The sequence below is a fragment of the Protomyctophum parallelum genome, assembly GCF_964188405.1.
Source record: "Protomyctophum parallelum genome assembly, chromosome: 14".
NCBI classification, from domain to species: domain Eukaryota; kingdom Metazoa; phylum Chordata; class Actinopteri; order Myctophiformes; family Myctophidae; genus Protomyctophum; species Protomyctophum parallelum.
Genome location: NC_139709.1, coordinates 22,508,388 through 22,532,955, shown reverse-complemented (window position 1 = coordinate 22,532,955; position 24,568 = coordinate 22,508,388). Strand labels below are relative to the sequence as shown.

The 24,568-nt window shown below is 40.6% G+C and overlaps 2 protein-coding genes across 5 annotated transcripts in view; both read left to right on the top strand.

Annotated features, from left to right (window-relative positions):
• Positions 1-273: 273 nt before the first annotated feature.
• Positions 274-7,513, top strand: LOC310870759 (nucleolin-like). Of its 3 annotated transcripts, none has more exons than XM_083782058.1 (13): positions 274-472; positions 951-989; positions 1,742-1,900; positions 2,157-2,234; positions 2,391-2,514; positions 2,981-3,132; positions 3,408-3,534; positions 4,186-4,325; positions 4,505-4,637; positions 4,829-4,962; positions 5,088-5,214; positions 5,719-5,884; positions 7,051-7,513. In XM_083782058.1, the coding sequence occupies exons 1-12, from the start codon at positions 394-396 to the stop codon at positions 5,837-5,839; spliced, it is 1,413 nt and encodes a 470-aa protein (XP_083638184.1). In that variant the 5' UTR covers positions 274-393; the 3' UTR covers positions 5,840-5,884; positions 7,051-7,513. The 3 variants fall into 3 exon arrangements, with proteins under 3 accessions (XP_083638184.1, XP_083638185.1, XP_083638186.1); XM_083782059.1 differs by having other exon boundaries at positions 378-472; positions 938-989; XM_083782060.1 differs by having other exon boundaries at positions 385-463; positions 938-989.
• Positions 7,514-8,250: 737 nt separating this feature from the next.
• LOC310870756 (polyamine-transporting ATPase 13A3-like) overlaps positions 8,251-24,568 on the top strand; it is a 36,786-nt gene continuing 20,468 nt past the window's right edge. For both annotated transcript variants that reach the window (XM_083782051.1, XM_083782050.1), the window contains exons 1-7: positions 8,251-8,421; positions 10,321-10,384; positions 16,899-17,072; positions 20,318-20,497; positions 21,427-21,497; positions 22,468-22,551; positions 23,813-23,882. In XM_083782051.1, coding sequence (XP_083638177.1) covers positions 10,340-10,384; positions 16,899-17,072; positions 20,318-20,497; positions 21,427-21,497; positions 22,468-22,551; positions 23,813-23,882 — 624 coding nt within the window. In that variant the 5' untranslated portion in view covers positions 8,251-8,421; positions 10,321-10,339. The remainder of the gene's footprint in view (positions 8,422-10,320; positions 10,385-16,898; positions 17,073-20,317; positions 20,498-21,426; positions 21,498-22,467; positions 22,552-23,812; positions 23,883-24,568) is intronic.

The window sequence follows — 24,568 nt, the reverse complement described above, 5'->3', positions numbered from 1 at the left end:
AGTGGGCGTAGCTAAATCTTCCCCCTTTGTCGCGTTTAGGTTTCCGTAGTAGTAGTTCAGCCGTATATTTCGTAGTACAACGGTGTCGCGTGGTGTTGCCTACATTTTAACGTAATCTGATTCTACAAGCTACGAGATTCATTTTATAGCCTATAATTCGTTTTTCTTTGATTCATTTACTACTATCTGTTGAGCAGAGCTTGTGTTTAAAATAAAAGGTACTTTAATTTGTAACATTTATTTTTCAAGCCATCGCCTGACAATTTACGAGCCAATCACAGCACGACAGTTCATCTAGGCTATGGGAGAATAATGTGCACGCTTGTTCCACCACGCATGCGTACTTAGAGACAACGCACGCAAGTTCTGACTGAGCATGCGCCCAGCACCCACATGTGTTTAGGAGTCGGACGTGCATTGAATTTGTCGACATCGTTAAAAAGAAAACATGGACAACTCAATCGTAATAACGGTATTATTATTATTTATGTATTAGTGTTGTTGTTATTGTTTTAAAAGCACGTGGAACGTATTATATGTTGTAAATGAACGCTGCTCTCAGCTTTACTTTCGTCAATGACATCTTTAATGCAACTTTGTCATTGATATACTACAGCATATAGCTAGCCCTCCAAGCAGAACCCAATGCTACTGAAGTTTCTGACATTTGTTCGACCCAAAAATTCAGAAAAGCTTTATGTAGGGTTCCGAGAGGGGCTAGCATATAGCTAAGCCATGTTAATTGTAAAGATACATGTGTAATAATATAGTGTTTAAATGATACAGAACAGCTTGACAGTGAACAGTTACAGTTTATAGGTGAGGTATAGCTTAGAATGGCTTGATAGTTGATATTTGTATACATACTTTTCATATGATTGAAATGTATACAGCAATTCTTGTGATATCTCTTTACACCCACATAATTCTCTTCTAGTCGAGAAAAACAGCTGGGGTAAATGTCAGTGACATAGAAGAGAGCAACACTGGTAAGTTATGCATTATTATTTACTGACCAGATGAGATAAATCATGCATACCTATTATGTTCCATTAACTTCTTATGAAAAGTATGTTCAAGCTGAAGCTGCATCCATTGACTTGACTTGATTGTGAGAGTGAAGCTAAAAGCTGCTATCATGCAGCTGACATTCACAAGATGGAATCCCCGCTTGACCACAGAAGATGTTGCACCCGATCGCTTCTTTATTTATAAATTATTTTTGCGCCAAGCAGCCTTCAAGACACATAAATCACAATGCATAAACAATGACACAATACATCATATACAGATCACACACTACTTTGTCAATACTACAAATTTGCACTACCGTAGTTTGTTTAAAGTAATGCTATGGATTGTAGCTTTAAGTTCCTTGTCAGTGAACTGAATGAGATGAGAATGACACAATGTAAATAGCATGTCTTTGTGGTGGCAAACGATCAATTCTGTTTTCTCCAACACGTTTGTTTGACACCTGCACATGAAGTACCAGAAGATCATGATCATCTCCTCTTAAATTGAATCTTTGACTCTCACATTAAACACCTTTTCCAGTAATGGCAATGCCACCAAAACTGGACATTTTTGAAAGTTTTTACCCAGCATGGCTGTCATGTGTCTTTGCTGTCACGTAATAACCGTGACCGTCCATACGAATGTTGAGCGAGCAATCTTGCAGTTGATATATCAAGTAAATAGTTTGGTGATTTGATTGACACCGTGGTTACTGTGTCATCAGATTGTCAGGTGGACTCTGAACCTGCTCATGTTGCCGTGGAGGAATGCACATCCACAGTGACCGTATCCTGGAGTACAGAGGAGACAGAGAGAGGAGAGGAGGACCAAGAGGGTTCAGAGGGAGGAGAGAGTGATTCAGAGGAGGAGGAAAAAGATGACAGTAAGTTGTTTACGATTAGCAACATAACATATTAATAGATGCAGATAGAAGTCAAAACGACACATTTGGTGGTAATTGAATACAGTATAATATCCATGACCATGGGAGCTTAATCCAGTGTGCAGAGTGCAGACTATATTTTACTGGTTTTGCATGTTCTTCTGTCCAGCAGCACCTGGTATTTATTTTATCAATTGGATGTGAATGCTTTTGTTAAATTCTTATGGTATTTCTATTTTGATTTGTACCTCCGTAGCTGTTGCAGTAACCGGAAAAAGAAAGGCAAAGGTCACAGATGAAACATCGCCATCTAAGAAAGCTAAGACCATTGATGGTATGAATTCCAAATAAGGACTTTTACATGAATTATGCCAGGCTGCTTGTACTGTACCTGTATGAGTAGTGACAAATAGATTATCTGGATTCTTGACGTAACCTTAACTAAGTAAGTGATACTCATAAACCATACATTTGACTTGTTTCTTTATAGATCTTTGTGTTTTTGTTGGCAACTTGAACACATCTAAGGATTTGGAAGAAGTAAAATCTTCATTATTAACTTACTTCGTCACACAAGGTCTCTTGGTTAAGGATATTAAAATGGACCTTTCTGGGTGAGTATGATATTAAAATCTTGTCAACCATTTTTAAACAAATAAATAACACCTGCTGGGTAACTAGGTTAGAGTATGGAGACCACCACCAACCATGCACTTTATTTACTTTATTTATAGTTGCACTTTGCAATATCTCTGTTTTGTATGTTGGGTGTTTCATGGTGTTTTTCCTTTTCTTATGTGAACGACCGTATATGTTATTTGTATGCAGCTGTGACTTTGTCTCCAAGACAAATTTCTCTCAAGGGAGACAAATAAAGACAACCTTGAACCTTGAGCCACTGCTGATGTTCTAGTTATATTGTATTAACCCCTACAATACAGATTGGTTAAAAAAAATGTATTGATTAAAATACATTGTCTTTAACAAGCAACACTCAATACCATACATTTCGTACTGTTTACTAATGTAGACATTGCAAATATTTGAAAATAACGACTTATGTTCTTTGTCCCCTTTTAGAAAATATGCGTTTGTAAACATTGCCTCGCAAATGGACTTTACCAAAGCTTTAACATTAAATGGAGAGCAGTTCCTTGATAGGCCGATGAGGATCGCCAAGGCTACAGGGAGAATCAAGGAGGCAGCGCCAATCCCTGTAGACAACAAAAAAGGTAAAAACTTAACTTCTCTTTGAGGTTTCATTGAAACCATATGACCTCTATAAATGTGCAATTTGTAGTACAATGGATGGTGCCAACAAGAGCATGCGTTGAGATCAGTTTGTGTTTACAGTCACACCACTAGAGGTCACTCTAGTACTATTTTACCAGGAATACTTGAAGGTTATATTGCAAGGTGCTGCTTTAACAATGTAACATTTCCTGAGATTTAAAATAAATGTAGATGTTGTGTTATAGTTTTATTTTAAGACCATCCTCTTTTACAGCTAAAGATGCCAGGTGCTTATTTGTGAAGAACATCCCCATCAGATCAACAAAGAAAGATGTTCAAAAAATATTTGAACAGGCCATAAATATCAGATTTCCTGGAGGGAGTTACAACCCAAACCAAGGGTGAGTTTTTAATAAAACCTGTGAATTTCTAAATTGTACCATTACTATTATTTTGTAGTAGTGCTAAAGGTAGGGTAAGTGATATTATTATAATGCTTTTGTTAAAATAAGTGTTAAATAGTTCTATATTCAGGAGAGTACCCATTTATCAGCTTAATTTCATAGTGTTCCATTTCCAGTTGTGTCATCACTTCCAATTCCAGAGAGTTCTCTCCCCTAATTGGATGAAATGAGAATCGCCTAAAGAGCTAAAGAGCTGGAAAAACAGGACTCCCGTTACTGAACAAACACTCTATAGCAATTAGTACTATCAGAATATAGTTCTTTAACCGTAACAAAAACATGGTATGGTTAATTATGGTTAATATCCTCGTTATTAAAATACCTAATTTTACCACTTTTAACCTGGCGTCATTACGTGATATAAACTGTACAACACTTTTTAGATAAAAATAAATAAAAAGTTTAAAATTGAGGAAAGAGCAGATGTTTAAGCTCACAGCGCATCACCTGACACATTGTGAGCTTGTAGATCTGCTATTATTGGCATTGGTCATATAATGATATATAAGACTTAAATAACTAGCAGCTGTAAGAATGAAAAGTGTCATAGGAAGTATTGTGTAAAAGATGATTCATTTCTTCCAACAGCATTGCCTTTTTAGAATTCAAGACTGAGTCCATAGCCCACGACGTCATGGAGAAGAACCGTGGAACAAAGATGCAAGGCCGTGTTTTAATTGTTGATTATGTAGGAGATAAGAGTAGCCATAAACCCAGCAAAACTCCAGGTATTAATATGGTTTATAAAAGACTGTAAAGCAACTCCATGAATCATAGACTCACAATTATCCATATTTACATTGAACTGTACATTTCGCCATGATTGCCATGTTGTGAACTCAGGATAGATTATTGGTTTTAAAATTGAAAAGTAAAAATATCTGTTTTTAATTTTTATGCATCTAAGTTGAGACTGCTGCTACAGGTACCACCTTATTTGTGAGCAACCTGGATTACAGTGTGCAAGAAAAGTCCCTGAAGAAATTATTTGGGAAAGCTGTCAGTATCAGTATACCTAAAAGAACGGGTAAACCTAGAGGGTAAGTAGTACTCCGTAGTATGGCTGTGTCACTTGCCGAACAGAACTAAACGCATGACACATTGACACACTGTTATTTTTGACAACCTACACTGTTGCATGATGGGAGTATATAATAAGCTTAAATGTTTGTGCACAGACCCATATTTTGATATTGAACAAGAATCATCAACTCAACTTTGTCTTTTCTAGAATTGCCTACATTGACTTTGAAACTGTGGAAGATGCAACAGAAGCTCTGGAATCGTCACAAAACAAAGAAATACGCAAAAGATCCATCACAGTGAAATTCAGTGACACTAAAATGAAGAAAACAGTTGAAACATGTAATTATTTTCTCCCTCATACTTGCTGTATTTATGGTCTAATAATGTGTTAGTTATTCTGGAACCTCACCATGAGCCTGGATGAACAATGTAAAATATATATTTTTATTTATTTGCTGTTACAGTTCTCAAAGACACATTGATTGTCAAGGGCCTTGATAAAGAGACAAGTGAGGGGACTTTGAAAAGTGCCTTTGAAGGAGCCTTGTGTGCAAGACTTGTGAAAGACAAGGATACTGGCATGTCCAAAGGGTAGGTACCATAGAGTTTATGGTGGTTGAAAACCACTGGTCAACCCTTTTTATGTTGAGGTCTATTATTTATTCAGCATTTGAGCCATGGGCAACAGTTTGATGAGATCTAGTCTCAGATAGGCTGGATAGGATTTTGTCCACATGCTGTATTCCATGCTGTATTCATGTGGTACCATAACTGGCAAACGTTGATCAAAATAACAATTCTTCTCCATTCTCTAATTGTGTAGGCTTCTTGTAAATTAAGTAATGCTGATGTTTAACAATAATTTAACTCTTGAGAGCGTAAAATTGAAATAAAATGGAGCAGTGAGGGTCCATTTTGGTTTCACTTTATGCTCTCAAGAGGGTCCATTTGGTTACCAGCTCTCCATCAGTTAGCTGGGGACCACCTGGAACCCACTGAAGGACCACTGGTGGTGGTCCCCAAACCACTGCCATAGACAAATGATTACCTTCTTCAGTACGGTCTGCTGTGTCCTAATGCTGGTCATTTTGATAGGTTTGGCTTTGTGGACTTTGCAACAGAAGAGGACTGTAGTGCTGCCAAAGATGTCATGCAGGACTGTGAAATAGATGGCAGTAAAGTAACGGTGAATAATGCAAAACCGAAGAGGCATTGACGCACCGGTGGACCTCCAGGAGTGGAAAAGAAATCTGGATAGGAGGTATAACCGAGTTATCTTGGTCACAAGGCAAATATTGCTTTAATTCGTCAAAAGATCACTCCTGATTTACCGGTGTAGATCAATAATAAATTCCACAGATACATTTGTTTAATGGTAGGGCTTTTCACAGGCATTGTCTTTGGTTGTGGACAGTGTACATCTGTAGAACTGATCATGATTTAGTAAAACATAACTAGCTGAAAATGTATTTTCTCAATGTATTTGTATTGAATTGTATATGCACATACATTGTATATGGGTATATACAATGTACAAACACGTAACAAACAGTTAACAAATATGTAATAGTAACATCAATGATGTTAAGTAAAAACTAAGTAGGGATAGGTGCAATAACCGCAATACAGCGGTTGTGTAAGACTTACACATAACACATTACACATTTTATATGTATGTCTTACACAGTAAAGGGCCTTGCAAACGAGGAGCGATAAAACACGCCTATAATTCATTTTCAATGAGACCTGCATTTTTCCAACGCAAGCATATTTACGTGAGCGTGGTCCCGTGAATTTGTTGCGCACGTGCTCGTTTCGTGCACACGCCCGCGACTCACCAGACCTGGATTCGGTTTAGCTTTTTTTTTTAATGTTGTCGTGCCTCTCTTGAGCAGACCTGTCGTTGATATGAAGTTTGTTTGAAAAGTGGTGAAGTGGTCCTTAAGTTTAAGAATGCGACAAGGTTCAGTTTCTGTAATATCTGAATACACTTCAAATGTAGAAGACCAGAATGTTAAACTCAGACATGACCAAAACGTGTGGAAAGGACTAGCAGGGGTTTGTTTACATCTGTCACAAGTAAGATGGACTGCAGGAAAAGTCTTTCTTGGACAGCCTACCAAGTATTTTTGCCCATTGTTGTTCTGTTATAACAGAGTTCAAATCCCCCTCCCAAAGCTAAAAAAAACTAAATCTTATATATAACCATGAAAACTGGTTTTATGTGACCTTTTATTGGGCATGAATCCATAGGCTCGCTCCTTTTCTTTCTTTGGTTCAGGTTCCAATTGGATTTGAGCCTGCAGCTGCTGTTCTCATTAAAAACTCATATCTTAAATTCCTAAATCTGCAAAACCAGTAATGTGTAGTTGTACCTCACTAGTGAAAAGTAAGTTGACTAATTGGTTTATTGATTGATTGTTTCAGGTAGAGGAAGCTTTCTCTGAAAAGATGATCCTGAGTGAGGCAAAAGGAGAATCTCACCTTTCTTGAATGGACTGTTGAGACTTGTTGGGACCTGTAGAATGCCTGAAAGCACTTCCCAGCCTGTCTGCGTTTATTTGGCCAGGAAAAGCAGTATTTCTGTTTTTGAAATGTAACACTTCCACAATGCTTTTTGTTTCTAATTGTGCACACCACCTGTGCACAAATTGTAATTTTATTTCATTTCTCCAATCATTTATTTTATTTTATTTCATAATGTAGTTCAGTGGAAAATATTAATGTGTTTTTCCTTTTTTTCTCTGCAACTGTATATTGATTCTTCAAATCTTGAGTAGTGAATTAGTTTATTCATTTTATTTGTGTCATATGCATACATATCAAAGAAAGAGATACCAGCAAACTGCTAATTTCCATCTGTAGTGCCTGGACAGGTGAAAAGAAACAATAAAGCAGAAAGCATATCATCTCCGCTGTCAATGGACACACGCACGAGTGCACCGCACGCGCACACACACACACACTATGACATTGTAATAGAGGTGTTCTTATGTAATACAATTGACTATTGCGCCATACATGTAGTTCTGTATTGTTTACATTGTGTAAATACATCAAATAGGAGTTTGGGATAAAGTATTACTTCAGGGCTGTTAAAATGTCTACACGTTGATTGCTAAACCTCAGCCAATATCCCCCATCATGTATCAATAGGCCGCTAATTATTAAGCTTGTATTCCTGCTGTGTTGCACGCACAGATGCAATGCTGTTCATGTTAAGATCTTGGTCCCTCTATAGACTCCATGCTTATATCTGCAATTCTGCAGACCGAGACTACACAACTATTGGCCCCATCCCCATTATATTTGCAACTCTGACAGGGTACAAATGTGAATTGGGCACATTTTATACCCTCTAAGAGTTAAATTAGGACTCAGGATTTCTAGGTTTGAGAGAGGGACACCCCAAAACGAGGTAGGCTGTTCAAATGTTTCTAGCACTCGATTATATTGTGGACTGTCTGTCTGACTTGAGAGAGAGAGAGACACCCCAAAACGTGTCCCCTGATGACCTCACATCCTGTTGTTCACTTCCTTCTCCATGGTGGGTGAATGGGTGTGCAGTATTCTGCATGGTGCTGCTGGTCTGATCAGCGGTCTGGTTCCCCGTTGAGTGTACAACACATGAACACAACGACGTTGCACATGTGGGCACATTGTGGATCATCCCCAGACGCCAGGAGGAAACTGCAGCACAGGAGATACACCCGAAGCAATATTTTAGCTCAATACATTTGTTTATAATTATATTAATGATGTGTTGCGCGTTGCCCGTTGAGAGAAAATAAAGTTCTGGTAAGTTAACTGACTTTTGCAGAAGTTATACATATACTGTTTATTTGCACAGAAATGACGTTTCCGCAGCAACGCGCTCTTTGGTCCTTCAATTTAACGGATTATGTTATCTGTCAAAAGTTAAAGACTGTGGATTATATGATGAAGTATAGCCGATTAACCGAATTTTGCAATCGGTGACCAGTATTGATTCTTAATTTTAATACTTTATAAAATGTTGAGTGTTGAAGTTGTATGTATAATCTTCAATAGCCTTTTAAGTGGATTCATATTTGTATGCCAAAATACAGAAAAAGCTCAGACAACTCACATTTCATCAGACACCTGACCTGTTTAATATTGTGATAAAACGTTAAAGTGAACTCATCGAAGTCTTGGGTGCACTATCTGTAGCTGCACATCTGTGTAAATTAAAAACAGTCAGCTCACATAAGGTGCCCATTTTAATAATCGTCTACGGGCCAGCTGCATTGATGCATGCTTATTGCTTACACAGTACTTACTATGACTTCTGTCTGTCTGTCTGTTGCATAGATTTAAGATTTGTGGATAAACTTTTGTATTTGTGGAAGCCAGAATCTGACATGTTTAACCCGTATTCACCATTTTAGGCCTATGTTGTTGTTTTGCTCACGTGGTAAACATCACATGTGCACGTTTGTTTCATCCTTCTGCAAATTTAGAAAGTGCAGACGTGTAAAGCATTTAACGGTCCTGATCGAATAGATAGTTTTTTCGGCTCCTTATGGATGGGATACATATACATACATACATACACACATGTATTAAACTGTATATTACATTAGATTTACCTCTACTTTTATTTAGTAGAGACAGATTTGCAATGATCATGCATGCTAAATGTTTTGTGTGTCCAATTTGGGAACATAGTAGGTACACAAAGGTATTTGTAAGAAAAATACTCTTGTATCAGCTTGAGTAATAAAGGTGCCCTGAGCAAAACAGTAGCCTAGTTATATTTGAGTGAAACACTCCCATGAGAAAATGTGGATCAGCGATAAGTTATTTAAATGAAGGAGTTCAAGGAGAAATGTAGACAATTAACCCTAGATGAGCATTATGTTCCCTTTATAAGATCCAGTGATGATATGGACATCATCATACAAAACATACTGATGTGTCAACAACTCTCTTGCACATTTCTTGCACACCATTTATCAACTTTCAACATGTCATTCCTATTTTGGGCATGTTATATGTGAATATTGCCAAAACATTTCCAAAAATAACAATTTCGTGTTGTGAGCTTGTAAATGTGTTGTCTGATTTAACATACAGCGCATAAGTAGGCTAATTGAAAAAGGCAGGTGGAGCAGGTAGACTTACTGTAGTTCTCCGCAAAGTTAACAGACTATTTGCTTACCCTTCAGAGTTCACATAATCTTATATATAATTGAGCCCTTTTGAAGTTTTGATTTGATTGATTGAGATAGAGTTAATAAGGCCTGCCTGCTATAGTTACAATAGCATAGCACTCTAATCATGCCAATGATTAGAGATTACGCTGATCTTGTACTATAGATTTAGACTGGAATCCAGACTGACTCGCTATGGAACGTAGCAAGTCAGTCAGGATTCTGGGCTAATTTTCAAGTAAGAGCATCTGCTAAATGCCTAAATTGTAACATGTAGGGCAGGCATATGGTTTTATTATTGTTTAAGTGCAGAGTCTTAATGGGTTTTAAAAGAATGACATTCAAATAGACCTCTGGTCGCCTTGACCCGTTTCTATTCTTCCTGTAGAAGGCGAATCTGTTCATTGTTCATCTCGACTATATGTTACATGTTTATTGACCCGAAAGGAAGACTGTGATAAGAAAACCGTGACAAATGAAACACATTAAAAAGGAATCAAGCACTTGTTCCTCCTCTCCGTAGTGTCAACACTGCTGGCAGGATGAAGAGAGAAGTGACCATCAATGAGGGCCTGGAGGATGAGATGGTAAATAAAACCCCATACAATATATACTATATTGCACTATAATGGACTACATGTGATGGCGATGTTAAAGATGCAATCCAGAACCTCTTTAGTGAAAAGGCCTACACTTTTATTTTGACCAGTATGGTGGAGTTACTATAGTATACTATGTTAATACAATAATAGCATATCTGCAGTGATTCAAGGTAGTCTTCCTCTTCCATTGAGAAAGACCTGTGTCGGGTAGGACACCTACTGGTTGTCTCCACCAGGCCGAAGGCATGTGGGGAGAGTATGTTTTGCACTCCGTCCGTCCGTTTGTGTGTCCGTCCGTCCGTCCGTCCGTCCGTGTGTCCGTGAACAGCTAATCTCGGCCACCGTTAACCCGGTCGATGCCATATTTTGCACACACACTCCCTGGATGCCAACCATGAACCTCTGCCCCAAACTTTCCAGAACGGCCTGTTATAGCGCCACCAGGAGGCCGCTTTGTGCAAAACAAGTTTTTGCACAGTACACCTACAGATTTTGTCCAAACATCACGCAAATTGGTACACAGTCTCTCTAGAGCCATTCAACGAAACGGGTCTTTCAGATTTATCAGACTCCATCCTGATTGGTTAAGATTGGCTTCCAAAGTTCACAGGAGTGCCCAGTTTCAAACAAAATGCTGCAAATCATGAACACATCGCGTGATTTCCGTGAAATTGTGCACCCACATTCCCACTAGGCCGAGGACGAAATGCCACATGAACAATTTCAACTCAGCCTCAAGGTGGCGCTATAACTGGCCGAAAAGTGTTTTTACCTCTAACTGCACGGATCTGTGGATAACCTGGTGGAGACCTGTGCCCGGAAGGGCACTTTTTTGAATAGTATTACTGCCTGACGTTTCTGGACCAAAAATGTTCAAACCTTTTTGGCCCCAAGGACCCCTTCCAATATATTCAATAGCAATTAATAATTAATTGTTTGTGAAATGTTGAAATAACAAAGAAACATATTTATCCGTTATTCACCAACAATGTATATAACCTTTGTAGTTTATATAATACCGGTATGTATGTACCCAGTGGAGTTATGGACAGAAGTAATAATTAGTGATAAGTGGTTGTTTTTTGTAAGAAAGTGTCTTGCTTACATTTGCAACAATTTATACAGTAGTAAGCACTATGTAACTGGAGTGTATTAGGTGATATTTGTGTATCAGGGCTATATTTTGAAGTGACCACAACCCTCACAAATAGGAGTGAGGGATCCTACAGTACAAACACATTAACCATAGCTTTAGCAGAGCATACTGTATATGTTGGACAATGTAACTGAACAAGGCCAAGGTTCCCCAAGTAGGTACGGGTTCAGAATGAACAGAACCAGAGGCTGATGTATCAAAAGTGTCAAGTTTATTCAACACGTAGAAAAATATATTCGAGTTAAAATACAGAAGTGAAGAGGTTTTATTATAGCTGGGAAATCACGATCCTAAAAGTGGGACTGAGCCCAAGGGTTAAGAAAACTTTGTTCATTAAATTTACATAAAATGGAAATCTGTCTTTGGCACACCGGTAGTCAGTTTACAACAATAAAACATTACACAAAATACACAAATACATTAAAATACTATATAAAATGCATTCACATAGCACAGCAACAGTGATCATGGGCTATGGGGATTAGGTGGTGCAGAACTATTTAAACAGCTTATTTAACCATAACCATAACTCAGAAACTACAAAACATTTCAAAGTAAAAAGTTCCAGCATGTGTCTCCACAATAAGCTGAAATTTACAAAGTGTGAATGGAGTTTCTAGGTGAAAGTGATTTTTTGAAGTGCCACTATCTGCCTATAAATGTCTCAAATTTGAAAGCACTATATTTCTAAAATTATGAAACATTTCAAAGATTCCTTTTCAAGCACACATGTCCACCGTAGGATGAACCTAAATAGGTTTGAATGGGGTTTCTAGGTGTAAGTATGTAGGACTAGTAGTGGGTGAAACGTTACAATGGTAATATGTTGTAAAACAATGAGTAATGGTAATATTTAGTGGTTTTCACTTTTACAAATAATATAATATAATATAATATAATATAATAATTCTTCTTAACCGTGCACTTGCACGACAGCAAACCTATTCATGGGGAACATTCACCAAAAGCAGCTGATCTACAAGCTCACAAGGTGTCATGATGTTGTGCAGCCTATATATTTTGGTTATTTGATTTTATATAGTGCTTAAATTAGTTCTTTAATGCAGACCGATACAACTAAGGCAACATAAACCCATAATAATTGAATAAATCTGGAAAACATCATTGGTTTGTGATCAGTTTGACTGCTTAATGAACAGTAAAGACATCAGGATTAGGTTAAAGGTATATTCAGTGATTTCACTTAATTCAAATATCACTTATTTTTTTGTTTTGTTGTGATAATCCTCTCTACTATAGAATTAGAGTGTGCTGACCATAAGGAGTTCCTCCCTGTCCCCAGTTAACCCCTGGGGGTCAAAAAACCTTAGGTTTCATTTTTGACTCTCTATCCTGATTGGACGAAAGGCTTGGGTCCCAGCCAAAAACGAAACCTATGGTTTTTTGAGTGAAATCACTGAATATACCTTTAAACCTGGCTGTTAGCCTGGTCCGGAGCAGGCCAAGTCCAAAGCATTAGTTTCCATGGTAACTAATGTAGCATCACTTTCATGAAACCGAATCAAGCCTCAACATATCCAGGTTAACTGGTTAAGTTAATCTGGCAAGATCAACCAGCTTTCATGAAACCGGTTAATCACTGATCCAGGATATATTAAGCCAGGATATGTGTTAAAGCCCGGCTTAATCTCTAATCCAAGTTTCGTGGAACGGGCCCCTGGTTGACTACCTGGGTGAGCTTGTTTTTATCTCTGAGATTCCCATATCAGGATACGATGTTAAAAGTGAAAACGCACTCAGTGAGTGACCTATAGACCATGGTCAGAGTATGTTTACTAGGCATTAAAACTTCTCAGTTTCCTGAGAAGATAAAGCTGCTGCCTTGCCTTTTTGTAGATGAGTTTATTGTCTATAGTTGTTCCCAGATATTTAAAGTGACTGACCTGCTCCACTTCCTCCCCACTCATAATAACAGGCCTAAATATAAAGATGGACCCTGAGCCCTCTGCTCCTGCCCCCCTCCCAAACAAACGTGGTCTTAGTGACATTAAGGTCAAGGAAGCTGTTGTCAAACCAGGTGGCGATATACGGTCGATGTGCTAGGGACTGTAGGAGGGACTGGAAACGTCCCGCAGGCGGGCAACCAAGGCCATATATCATCAGCGTACTTTATGAGAGAGAACTCTTTGTTTTTGTGTATAGGGAGAATAACAGAGGAGATAAAACACACTCCTGTGGAACGCCAGTATTCAGGACAACGCAGTCAGACAGAATGTTATTAATACAGACTCGTTGGGGTTTCTCTCAGAAACTCCCTGATCCACAAAATGATGTTACTGCCTAACGTTCAGGTCACACAGGCGTCTTAGGAGAACATGCGTTTGGACCGTATTAAAAGCAGAGGAGAAGTCCATGAATTGTGTATATTCCTGCACTATACCTGCATCGAGTGATCTTGGTACATAGAAGTTGATCTATTGAAGATTCTGACAAAGTACATAATTTTTGTTTTGATTGTATTGCTGTATTGTTCTTTCTGCTTTGGCAATGTAAACGTATGTTTTCTCATGCCAATAAAGCCCTTTGAATTGAATTGAAAAGGACACAGACATATGTTTTGTTAGGTATGTTAAGCCCAACACACACCGGCTCCGTCCGACGCGTTGCCGCGCGGCGCCGCCTGGAAAATAGAACTGGTTCTATCGGCGTGCCAGGCGAGGCTCCAGCGCGCGTCGGACGCCGCCGGTGTGCGATAGGTTCATTGAAAATAATGGAGGCGGCTGTTTTGACGCGCGGCGGTCGCAGACGGTGTGTGATGGGCTTGTGTTGTCCTACAATAGATCACATAATACATCTGGTTACCCCTCAAAACAAATTCATTACATTATACAAAATATTAAATGACTATTAAAATACAACAAAATACCAAACCCTACCTGGTCAATATACTCAAGGCTCCCACTGAATACACACAGACACAGGAGTCGCTGTGGATGTAGTTAACCCAGGAAAGGACCTGGAGGTTCTGGAAGTACAAAGGATAAATCAGGCTATTAACAGTTGACTACGGTAACATTGTCCCCATGTCAAAAACCCTCTTAAAACCTAGCTGCAGTTTGCAACTCTAGATTTTTTTATAATGGGATTAATCTAGAGTTGCAATACCCTCCACTGACTCCCCTCTTCTTGTATGAAACGACATTAAATTTACCAACATTGCAGCTCTCAGAAATTCTGTGCAGGTGAAGTGTTGGAGTTTGGAAGCACTCGTCGAAGTCACTGAAAGGCCCCATGTACCACCTGTGGACTTGCATTTGCACATAATGCAGGAGGCAGCAGCGCGACCCGTTAATAAAAACAAGTGCTTCCAAACTCCAACACTTAGAAAATGAATCACCTGCAAATAATTTCTTGACAGAAAGTAGCTCATAACATGTCTACGGTGACTTTTTATGAAGCAAAACCTTGGCAGATTGAAACAGGATAATTCAAGCTTAGCCTAGAGCTGCAATGTTGGTGAGTATAACGTCGTTTCATAGAAGTATATCGCAAAAGCAAATTGGATGAATCGGGGTCAATGGAGGGTATTGCAACTAGAGTTGCAAATTGCGGCTACTTAAAACCTATTCCCCTATCCTTTACTGACTCTGGCAGCGTCCCAGCTCCCCCTCACAAAACATCACACCTGCCAAACTCTGTAAATGTCAAATATAAAATGACACTAATTAAAATATATCCCCATATTATAATCAACATTTGCTGGAGGACCGGTTTTCTTACCAAATACTAGGTTGTACTCCTCACGCCTCCAGGTCCACAACAAACACTCAAATCAGGCTTCTGGCCAAACATGAGGCCTCAAACCTGGTCACCCCTTTTATGCACTACCCTTAAAGGTGCAGTGCTACATTTGGGACAATGTAGTCCCTGGTGTGTTGTATGCACCTAAAGAGACAGACAGTCTCTCACACACACAGACACAGACACAGTATCACATCAAATAAACTGTGATCCAAAAATAAACAAATTATCCAGCGGTTTATGTTATATGGATATGAAGAATCAACTGACCACGAGTGAAAATTTGGTCAGAAACAGAGTGACCGACTATCAGTCTATCTGTCTGTCTCTCCCCCCCCCCCCCCCCCCCCCTCTCATCCGAGTGCACTCGCTGTATTACAACACTCCTCACTAATAAACAGGCCCTCTCTCAGGCACGCTCGCTCTGTTTGGTAATGTTTTTGGATCTCAGTGGAAATATAACCTGCAGGACTCCCGCGGGACAGAGAGAGAGAGAACACACACACACACACAGAGAGAGAGAGAGAGCGAGATTGAGAAAAGCTGAAGTTGTGTGTCCATGATGTCCACCTTATGTTTGCACATTAGACAAACTGACATTGATCATGTGAAAGTCCGTCCTCTGCATAACATTCTGTCTGTCTGTTCAGTGAGTGCTGGAACAGCAAGCGTGCAGCAGTATGATCCTAAACTAAAGAATAAGATCCTTACTAAAAATGGCTAGGGGCCATTGGAAGAGTGCAGGAGGAAAGGGAACGTGTCGAGTAGCGACGCGCTGTTAGCTTGTAAATCTGTTTTGCAAATTTGAGACGTATTTTGCGCCACGTAGGGTGGGCCTAATGGCCAAAAAAGGTGGCTGAAATGTGCTATGTATATTAACTGTAAAATGTGCCTGAATAATGGAGTTTTATATTAACTGTACAACATGTAAATACATTGATGGCGGGGAAATAATATCCATAGATCATAGCCAGAGCATTGATGAATATTCTATGGCAAATTTGGAGCCAAGTGGAGTACTCGTGAGCTGGGCAATAGCTGACGGCGTGGGAATTCTAGTTATAGAGCGTCGCAGGCCCTCCCCGTTTCAGCGAGTGGCCCAGGAAATGAATCCCAATGCAATTTTCTCAGACATTTCATAAAGTATTTATTTAAAGACCTTTTAAGCGTCGTACGAAGCCAACTCGAGTCGTGACAAATCATGACAACACACACAATATTTTGGACAAAACAAATAATTACATAGAAGAAAAACAACAAAAAAAGTGTTGTAACCTGCCGTTGTTTTCTACGTTCTAATTCTTTGTTTGGCCCGAAAAATTTTGTTTGTTGTCATGATTTGTCACGACAAGAGTTGGCTTTGTCCGCAGCGTAAACGTCTTTAAATAAATACTTTCTGAAATGTCTAAGAGGAAAATGAACGGAGAATCATTTCCTGGGCCATGGTAGGGGGCGGGACTGCGACGCTCTATAGGAGTAGGATATTGGATCCATTGGAATGCAGGTTCTTGCTTTCCATGTTCTGAAAAGTAACAGTTTTGGACATGTCATGTTCTTATGATGTCCCACTGCCCCCTGCAGGCGGTGTGGGGTTACCGGCCCTGTCTGTGGAAGATGATCTTGGTGGGCGTGGGAGCGCTGTGCTCCGGTGGTCTCCTCCTGCTGTTACTCTACTGGCTCCCGGAGTGGGCCGTGAAGGGAACCTGCACACACACCTCCCTCAGAGAGGCACACACACTCCTGCTCAGGACCACGGTAAAGAGGCACACATCTCCATCCATCAGACACACACACACACACACACACACACACACACACACGACTGGTGCGCAAATCAAGGTGAGCGACGGAGGGTGGCGGTGAGTTAAGGCCTATTCATAGTCTGGATTTTCGGTGGTGAGGTGACCACCGCTCCGGTGGTGAGCTGACCACCGGAGCTGAAATAACATTGAGCGGTGGTGAGTAAAAACAGAGAGAAGGGCTGGAGCGGTGGCGGTGGTTTGCTCTTCACCGCGGCTCGTGACGTCATTGTTGTAGTTCGGTGGTCACCTAACCACCGGAAATCCAGACTATGTATGAGCCTTAAGGAGCGAGCGAGTAAGCCAACAGGCCCCTGGAGCGAAAACCACACTCACTGCGTGTCACTTGGTGTCGCGCTGAGAGATTTTACATTTGCTATTTTTGAAACATCTACAACTACTGACATTTGTAGAATCAGCCTCAGGTCTTAGGTGGGTTATATGCATTTTCTCAATTTAGAGCTTGTAGGTCGGAAAATGGCTGCAAGGTGCACCAACCTGCTCACTGGAAGCACTTAGGGAATCAGTGTCTTGCTCAAGGGGTATTTCAACACACACAGACCTTCCCAATTCCAAGACAGCGCTATATTGCTTGAGCCACTGCCGCCCGGGCCGCTCCTAATGTATGATAGAGCTTAGGGCTCACGTGTACAGTAAAGTAAAGCTGTGTTGTGCCATCTTGCCAAGCTGAAATTAAGGTAGAATTTATATGGCATGATGATGAGTGTCCTTTGCATGAACCTGTAACCTGTCCTACACTACAAGAGCTAATAACAAATGTTGTTACTGCATTCCATGAATGTTGTGATAAATTGTGTTGCATTATACAAGAAGATCATTCATGTAGTTATCTCCCCCCTGGCTCATGACGTCATGAATGATAAGGTCAATTGAGAATCGTACAGCCTCTGAATAAAGTAATCTTGTGTTTTCTGGTGAGCTCTTATCAATATTCTTTTAATTAAAAACGTTATTCCCCAGATTACACAGAACAGGTAATCTCTTGTTTGGTCTCATCTCAACTTCACAGAATTTTGGTCCAGAGAACTTGTTTTCATCCAATCAAACCATGAGGAAAGTGTGTGCACAGCCCAATATAATATGATTCACTTTTGTCTGCACAGTGGAGTCTCCACCAGGCGAGTCTCCACCAGGATAAAAACCTTTGTGATGTTTGAACAAAATGTGTAGGAGTATTATGAAAAAAAGGTAGGGGCGGCGGTGGCTCAGGGGTGGGGCGGCGGTGGCTCGGGGGTAGAGTGGTTGGATGGTAACCAGGCGCGCGCGCGCGCACGCACGCACGCACGCACGCACGCACGCACGCACGCACACACACACACACACACACACACACACACACACACACACACACACACACACACACACACACACACACACACACACACACACACACACACACACACACACACACACACACACACACACACACACACACACACACACACACACACACACACACACACACACACACACACACACACACACACACACACACACACACACACACACACACATAGATAAGATTGCATAATGTGCATACACATATGTGAATATATATAATGTGAAGTCTGTGTGGTCACCAACAGGCGGGACAAGGGATTGCAGCACTTCAAAACGGCTTATTTATTATAGAACAGTAAATAAGATGGACAAACAGTACAATAGAAAAACCCCACGTAGGTTTTTCAGGGTAAATTATATTCCATATAGTATTATTGGTTTCACAGGCGTCCTCTCACTGCCTGCAGAAGGATGAGAATAGAATTAGTTTCAATTCAGTTCATACAGTTTCCTCTAGGTCTTCTCCTCCCTGGAGGGCTTTGGTTACTAATAAACGATATACAGTTTCTGATAGCTCTTCTCCTCCCTGGAGGGCTGTGGTTACTAATAAACGATATACAGTCTCTGATAGCTCTTCTCCTCCCTGGAGGGCTGTGGTTACTAATACTCGATAAGAAGTGACGTCGATGCCTTGCTTCGTGATGTCATCAGTCTTTATCTTTAACTGTAGCGGGGTTTCGCTCCAAAAGAGCGCAAGCCTTCAAGCCGATCCGGCGTAGATAATGAGCGCCTGTTTTCTAGACAGGCCTCATGCAATGTCTCAGAATTATATAAAGAATAATAAGTTTCTTTCCGACCTTATTATCTGTAGTTTCCTCGTCCTCGTCGCTGTGGCGGGGTAGCCTCCTTCCCGCAGCGCGGTCCGTGGAAACTGGGATTCCTGTCCTGGATGTCAGACAGGACTCAATGTTGTAGAAAGAATTCTGGGTTTCTTCCCGACCTCACTATCAGTAGTTCTCACGTCGCCGTCGCTGGCGGGGCTGGCTTCCTCCCGGAGCCCGATACGTGAGAACTCGATCCTCTGTCCTGTATGCCTGACAGAACTCAATGTTATGTAAAGAATTAATAGGCTTCTTTCCGACCTTATTTGTTTGTTCTCACGTCGCCGTCGCTGGCGGGGCTGCCTTCCTCCAGCAGCCCGATACGTGGAACTGTGATTCCTGTTCCTATATTTCCTTTATCCAGTCCGGTGGATTCTGCCCCTCGGACATAATCCTGGACTGTATTTCCTTCATACAGTCCCGTGGATTCTGTCCCTCTGACATAATCCTGGACGGATCCTAAAAGCCTGTGACGAGAGGAGAGTGACAGTTTAAGACATGCAGAGCCATACACATGAGTGTGTGTGTTTGGTGGAAGTGTGTGAGTCTGCTTACCCCCCGACGGCGTGCTTGTGCGTGCCTCCTTGAGCGTGTGTGTGAACCAGCCGCTGCCAGACGCAGACTGATTCTGCCTTTTATATGACGGGTGTAGCCGCTAGCTGATTTGGGTGCGGTCCGTCAATCAGCTCAATCTGGCGGAGGAGGGCGTTCCTAACGGCCCGAGGCGTCTTCTGTCTGACAGCGTGTCTGGTTGCCCTGGCAACGCACTTACTATCGCGGGGGGTCGCTCACCAGACCCCACAATAAATAGATTATTAAATACATATATTATAAGTAGGACTCACGCACATATAATATTCAAAGTGTGCTATTTATGTACAAAGCCACTTAATACCTTACTGCTTTCTTTCATTACTGTTATTATTGATACAATGTTGAGGTGCCAAAACCAAATCATTTTAATCTTGTGTTCTTGTATGAGTTTTAACAAATAAAGAAATGTGAATCTTGACCTCAGGATGAGTTCAAGCAGTGGTTTCGGGCCACGGTACACGTGATGCTGACTCCAGGGAAGGGCCCCTTCGACAGCGTGGATCTCCAGACCATCGTTGACTTGCCTAACGGGGACACCGTCCATACCTTCTCTACTGTTAATGAAGACCTTCCAGAGATATGTTCTCATAGCCAGCCTATTCAGGTACTAGAGTGAGAGAATCTGCGTCATGCAGCCTTTGTGTTACATGTGTACTGCTGATAAGGAGCTGGGGGGGAAAAACCTAGAACTCAATACTGTAGGTTTTAAAGCTGCAATCCTCAGCGTTAATTTATGTGCAACTCTGAGTGTACAATTTTAATGAATAAAACGTTATTGTAGTGCAGAAAAATGACGTTTCACAGGCGCGCTTCACCGTTTCAGCGCTCCTTCAGCAGCCTTTGCTTCTAAATGTTGGCGCTCTTGCGGCAATACTTTAGTCTTCTTTCAGTTTCAAGGTTGGTGCTCTGTGCTGCAGCGCCTTATAGGGACATTTCACCGCGGAAGAAACTGCAGTCACTCAATGTTAATAGTATTTGTAGTAGATAACAGTAGCACAATTTGAAATTTGCACACTATGGCCAGAAAAATAATGAAGTCTGTGTGTTTCACTAGGTATTGCTTAATTGCATAATGCTTTAGTGCACTTCCCCTCCTTGTGGAGAGGGGGAGGCTGCATGGAGGTGTGACTTTGTAGTCCAGGGAGGAAGTGAGACCACATTTTCATGACAGGGTTTTAAAAAATAAACTCACATAGGCAGGATCCGCCGAGGTGCAGACAATCAGAAATCAGCAGAGAGTGAGCAACGTTTGCGGTGCGCTACTGTATAGTATGCCGAATTGAAGTGGACTCTGCCCCAGACTTTTTATTTCTCCCTGGAAATAAAAACGTCTGGGTTTTCCAAGGCTAAGCCGGCACTGGTTGCGCCTTTGATCAACATATATTTGCTTTAAAAGGAAGTGCAGTTAGAAAGTTAATATATTTTATGTATGTATTGAATGTATTTTAAATCACAAGTTCCATGTCTCTAGCAACTTATATCTCTCTGTCTTGCTTACTTTAATGCTGTGATTCCTTTCCTTATCATTTTTAGATCCACTATTTTACCCACCACAGCACGAAATACTACTGGAACGACGTGAAGCAGAGTTTTGTCATTTATAAGTAAGAGCTGCACAAATACAAACAATCAAACAAACATTGTGCTGTGTAGTACTTGTTTACTCAATTCACTAATGCTTTGTTAAAAAGAAAATCAATACTCCAGAATCCAGTTACAGTAACTTGTTGATCGACTTTCATGTTAGTGATGATGTGCTTTAGGGCTTAGGGCTTATTATCTTTAGTGATTTTTGGGGAATATTTGTATTTCATTTGTTTAGACAGTTTTTGGTTTAGACTGGTCATTGGTTAAACCAGTCATTAGTCCTACAACTACAACCTATCTCAAACCCTCACCCTAAACCTAACCTCCCACGGGGCAGCACACCTTAACCCATGTCTAACCAATGACTAGTCTAAACTAAGTATGCACCCCACATGAAAAAAAATTTTTTTTTTACAATTGACAAATTTAAATTCTATTAGTTGATTAAACACTTATGGCTGTATTTTGCGTGTCTTAAGTACCAGGTCTTATTCCCTAACTTGAGTAAACTAAAGACCTGGAGGCGTGATCAATGCTCTTTGGCCACTCAGAATAGCCAAATGGCATTGATCACGCCTCCAGGTCTTTAGTTTACTCAAGTTAGGGAATAAGACCTGGTACTTAAGACACACAAAATACAGCCATTAATCACTTAAAGCCTATAATACTCTGTTGTACAATACTGTTGCGTAATAGCAAAAATAGCCACTGTATCAGCTGACTTATAGATCAGACTGTTGTGTGAGTGATAGATCTATTTTCGGTCATTTTGAAAATGGATTATAAATTATTATTGTTCATAATCGATTCATTCGATGAATCCCATTAACCGTTAGCCTGGCGCGGCCAGACTCTTAGCGAGGGTTCACTGATGTTTCCTGGGGGAGAAAACATCAGTGAACCCTCGCTATGAGTCTGCCCGGCCAGGCTAATTAACTGTTGCACCCCTGGATTGCACATCTAGAGATAAGTGTCATCCTTTTCTAGAGGCCTGGAGGATCTGAAGTTGAGCTGCAGTGACATTCACTCTGACCACAGCTCTGGTCTCAGCACAAAACTGCAGGAATACAGGTACAGTACACTGTTTTGATCCTCCCAACACATCCAGTTCACGTGTGGATAAACAGCTCTATAATTTGGCTACTGCTATTAGGGCTTGTCCTCGACTACAGAAATTCTCTGTCACCTGGGTTGCCCAGGCGGAAGCAGTCTCTCAATCAGGGACGCGCAGAGAGGGGAGGGGGTCAGCAGAACAAGCCGAACAACACACTGGCCAAAGTTTCAACAGTAAGTAGGGCAGATAAGCTCATATATGGAAGGTAATTGTACATTTTATGAGAAAAGCATGAACATTTCTATAGTGTTTCTATATACTATGAAGTTTGTTTTCAGACGTGGAACCACCCCACCCCCCCCCCCCCCCCCCAGAAGCAAAGATTTGAGTTGAAAACGTTCGCTCTGAAAGAAAGAATATATATTCAAAGATTTGCGACACATTTTCACGATTTTAAAAAAATAGCTAAAGTATAACATAATGCTTAAAACACCAAAAGGGGTTCCCGTTCAGAATGGGTTAATTATGTACAAAATAGGTACAATTTACGAAATAGCTATATTGCTATATCAAGACACTGAACTCTAAGTTATTATGGTTTCCTCTGCCATCGGTGAGTGAGCAATGCTGAGCATGTGCTTTGAAGAAGACTCGAAAGGTGCTATAAATGCATCCCGGAATGATGCACGCTCTGATGTCATTCCTTGGCTGTATTGCAACATTGATAAACATTTCTGGGATAAAAGCATTCATCTCAATGATAAATACTGTTATGTTATTTGTGGCTGTCCTCCAAGAACCTGTTAGGATGTGAATGTGATACTCTGTAGTCTGTAGACTATTGGGTTTCATTTTTCATTTATTAGAACAAAACTGCCATTTTAACAATATATTATTATATATTATATATATATTATTAATGACCCCTCAAGGTCACCAGAGGTCAGTCAGAAAGTGGTTCCATGTTTGAAATCAAACCTTGGCGTATGTAGATGATGTGCTGAAAGATTCATGCTTTCATCATAATGCACAATTGGTTTGCTTGTCTGCCCCACTGGCACACAGCGCAGGGAAGGGCACACAGGGCGGTGTAGAGGCTAAGATCGTGACATACTACTTGCATTGTGTATAATGTACATGAAAATATGCATGAGTGTGTGCATACTGCATACTGTGTACAGAGGGATGAGCTGTGCCAATAAATGTATGCTGTGTCTGCATAAATACGTAACACAAATAAAATAAAAGTGACAATTACCTCCAATTCTCGTTCGACAGGAGGCAGTTTTTTGAGGAAAATGAGATTGCTGTGAGGGTTCCCTCTTTGTTCATACTCCTAATAAAAGAGGTGGGTTTGTAAGATTGAAATAATGTCAAGTTTGATTACATTCAGCTGGATATGATCAAATAGCCTTAAAAATCAGTGAACTGAGCGATGCAACTATACATTTATTGTTGTAGTTACTAGGGATGTCGTGATCACAGTTTTTTTGCTCCCGATCCGATTCTGATCATTTTATGTTGCGCATCTGCCGATACCGATTCTTCCCGATCCGATATTTATATTTTATAGAACACGTTTATGCCATATCACAGTAATACAATATCCCAAATCACAGACAATACCCAGTCTAATATAATGATATGGATATAATATTGATACTAGGGATGTCACGATCACGTTTTTTGGCTCCTGATCTGATTCCGATCATTTAAAAATGACGTGTTCGCCCCCGTGTGAATGTTTTTGCCGACGTGTTAATGGGGGACCATTTAAAACAAAGGTGGCTTTGCATGCTGTAGTTTGCTACCAAACAGACATTTGCATGCACAAGGGCTGCCAAAGTAGTCTATCTTTTGTTGTTTTTCTTTTTTTTTCGCCCCCTCTCTTCGAAGTTAAACTGGGCCAGCTCTAAACTGACTGGGCCACGGCCCCCGTGGACCAATGGACCCTACGCCGGTGATAGAGACACACATAGCTGCGTAATGGAGCGAAGGCACCGCTCAAAAAAAGTTACCATATAACCAGTGTTA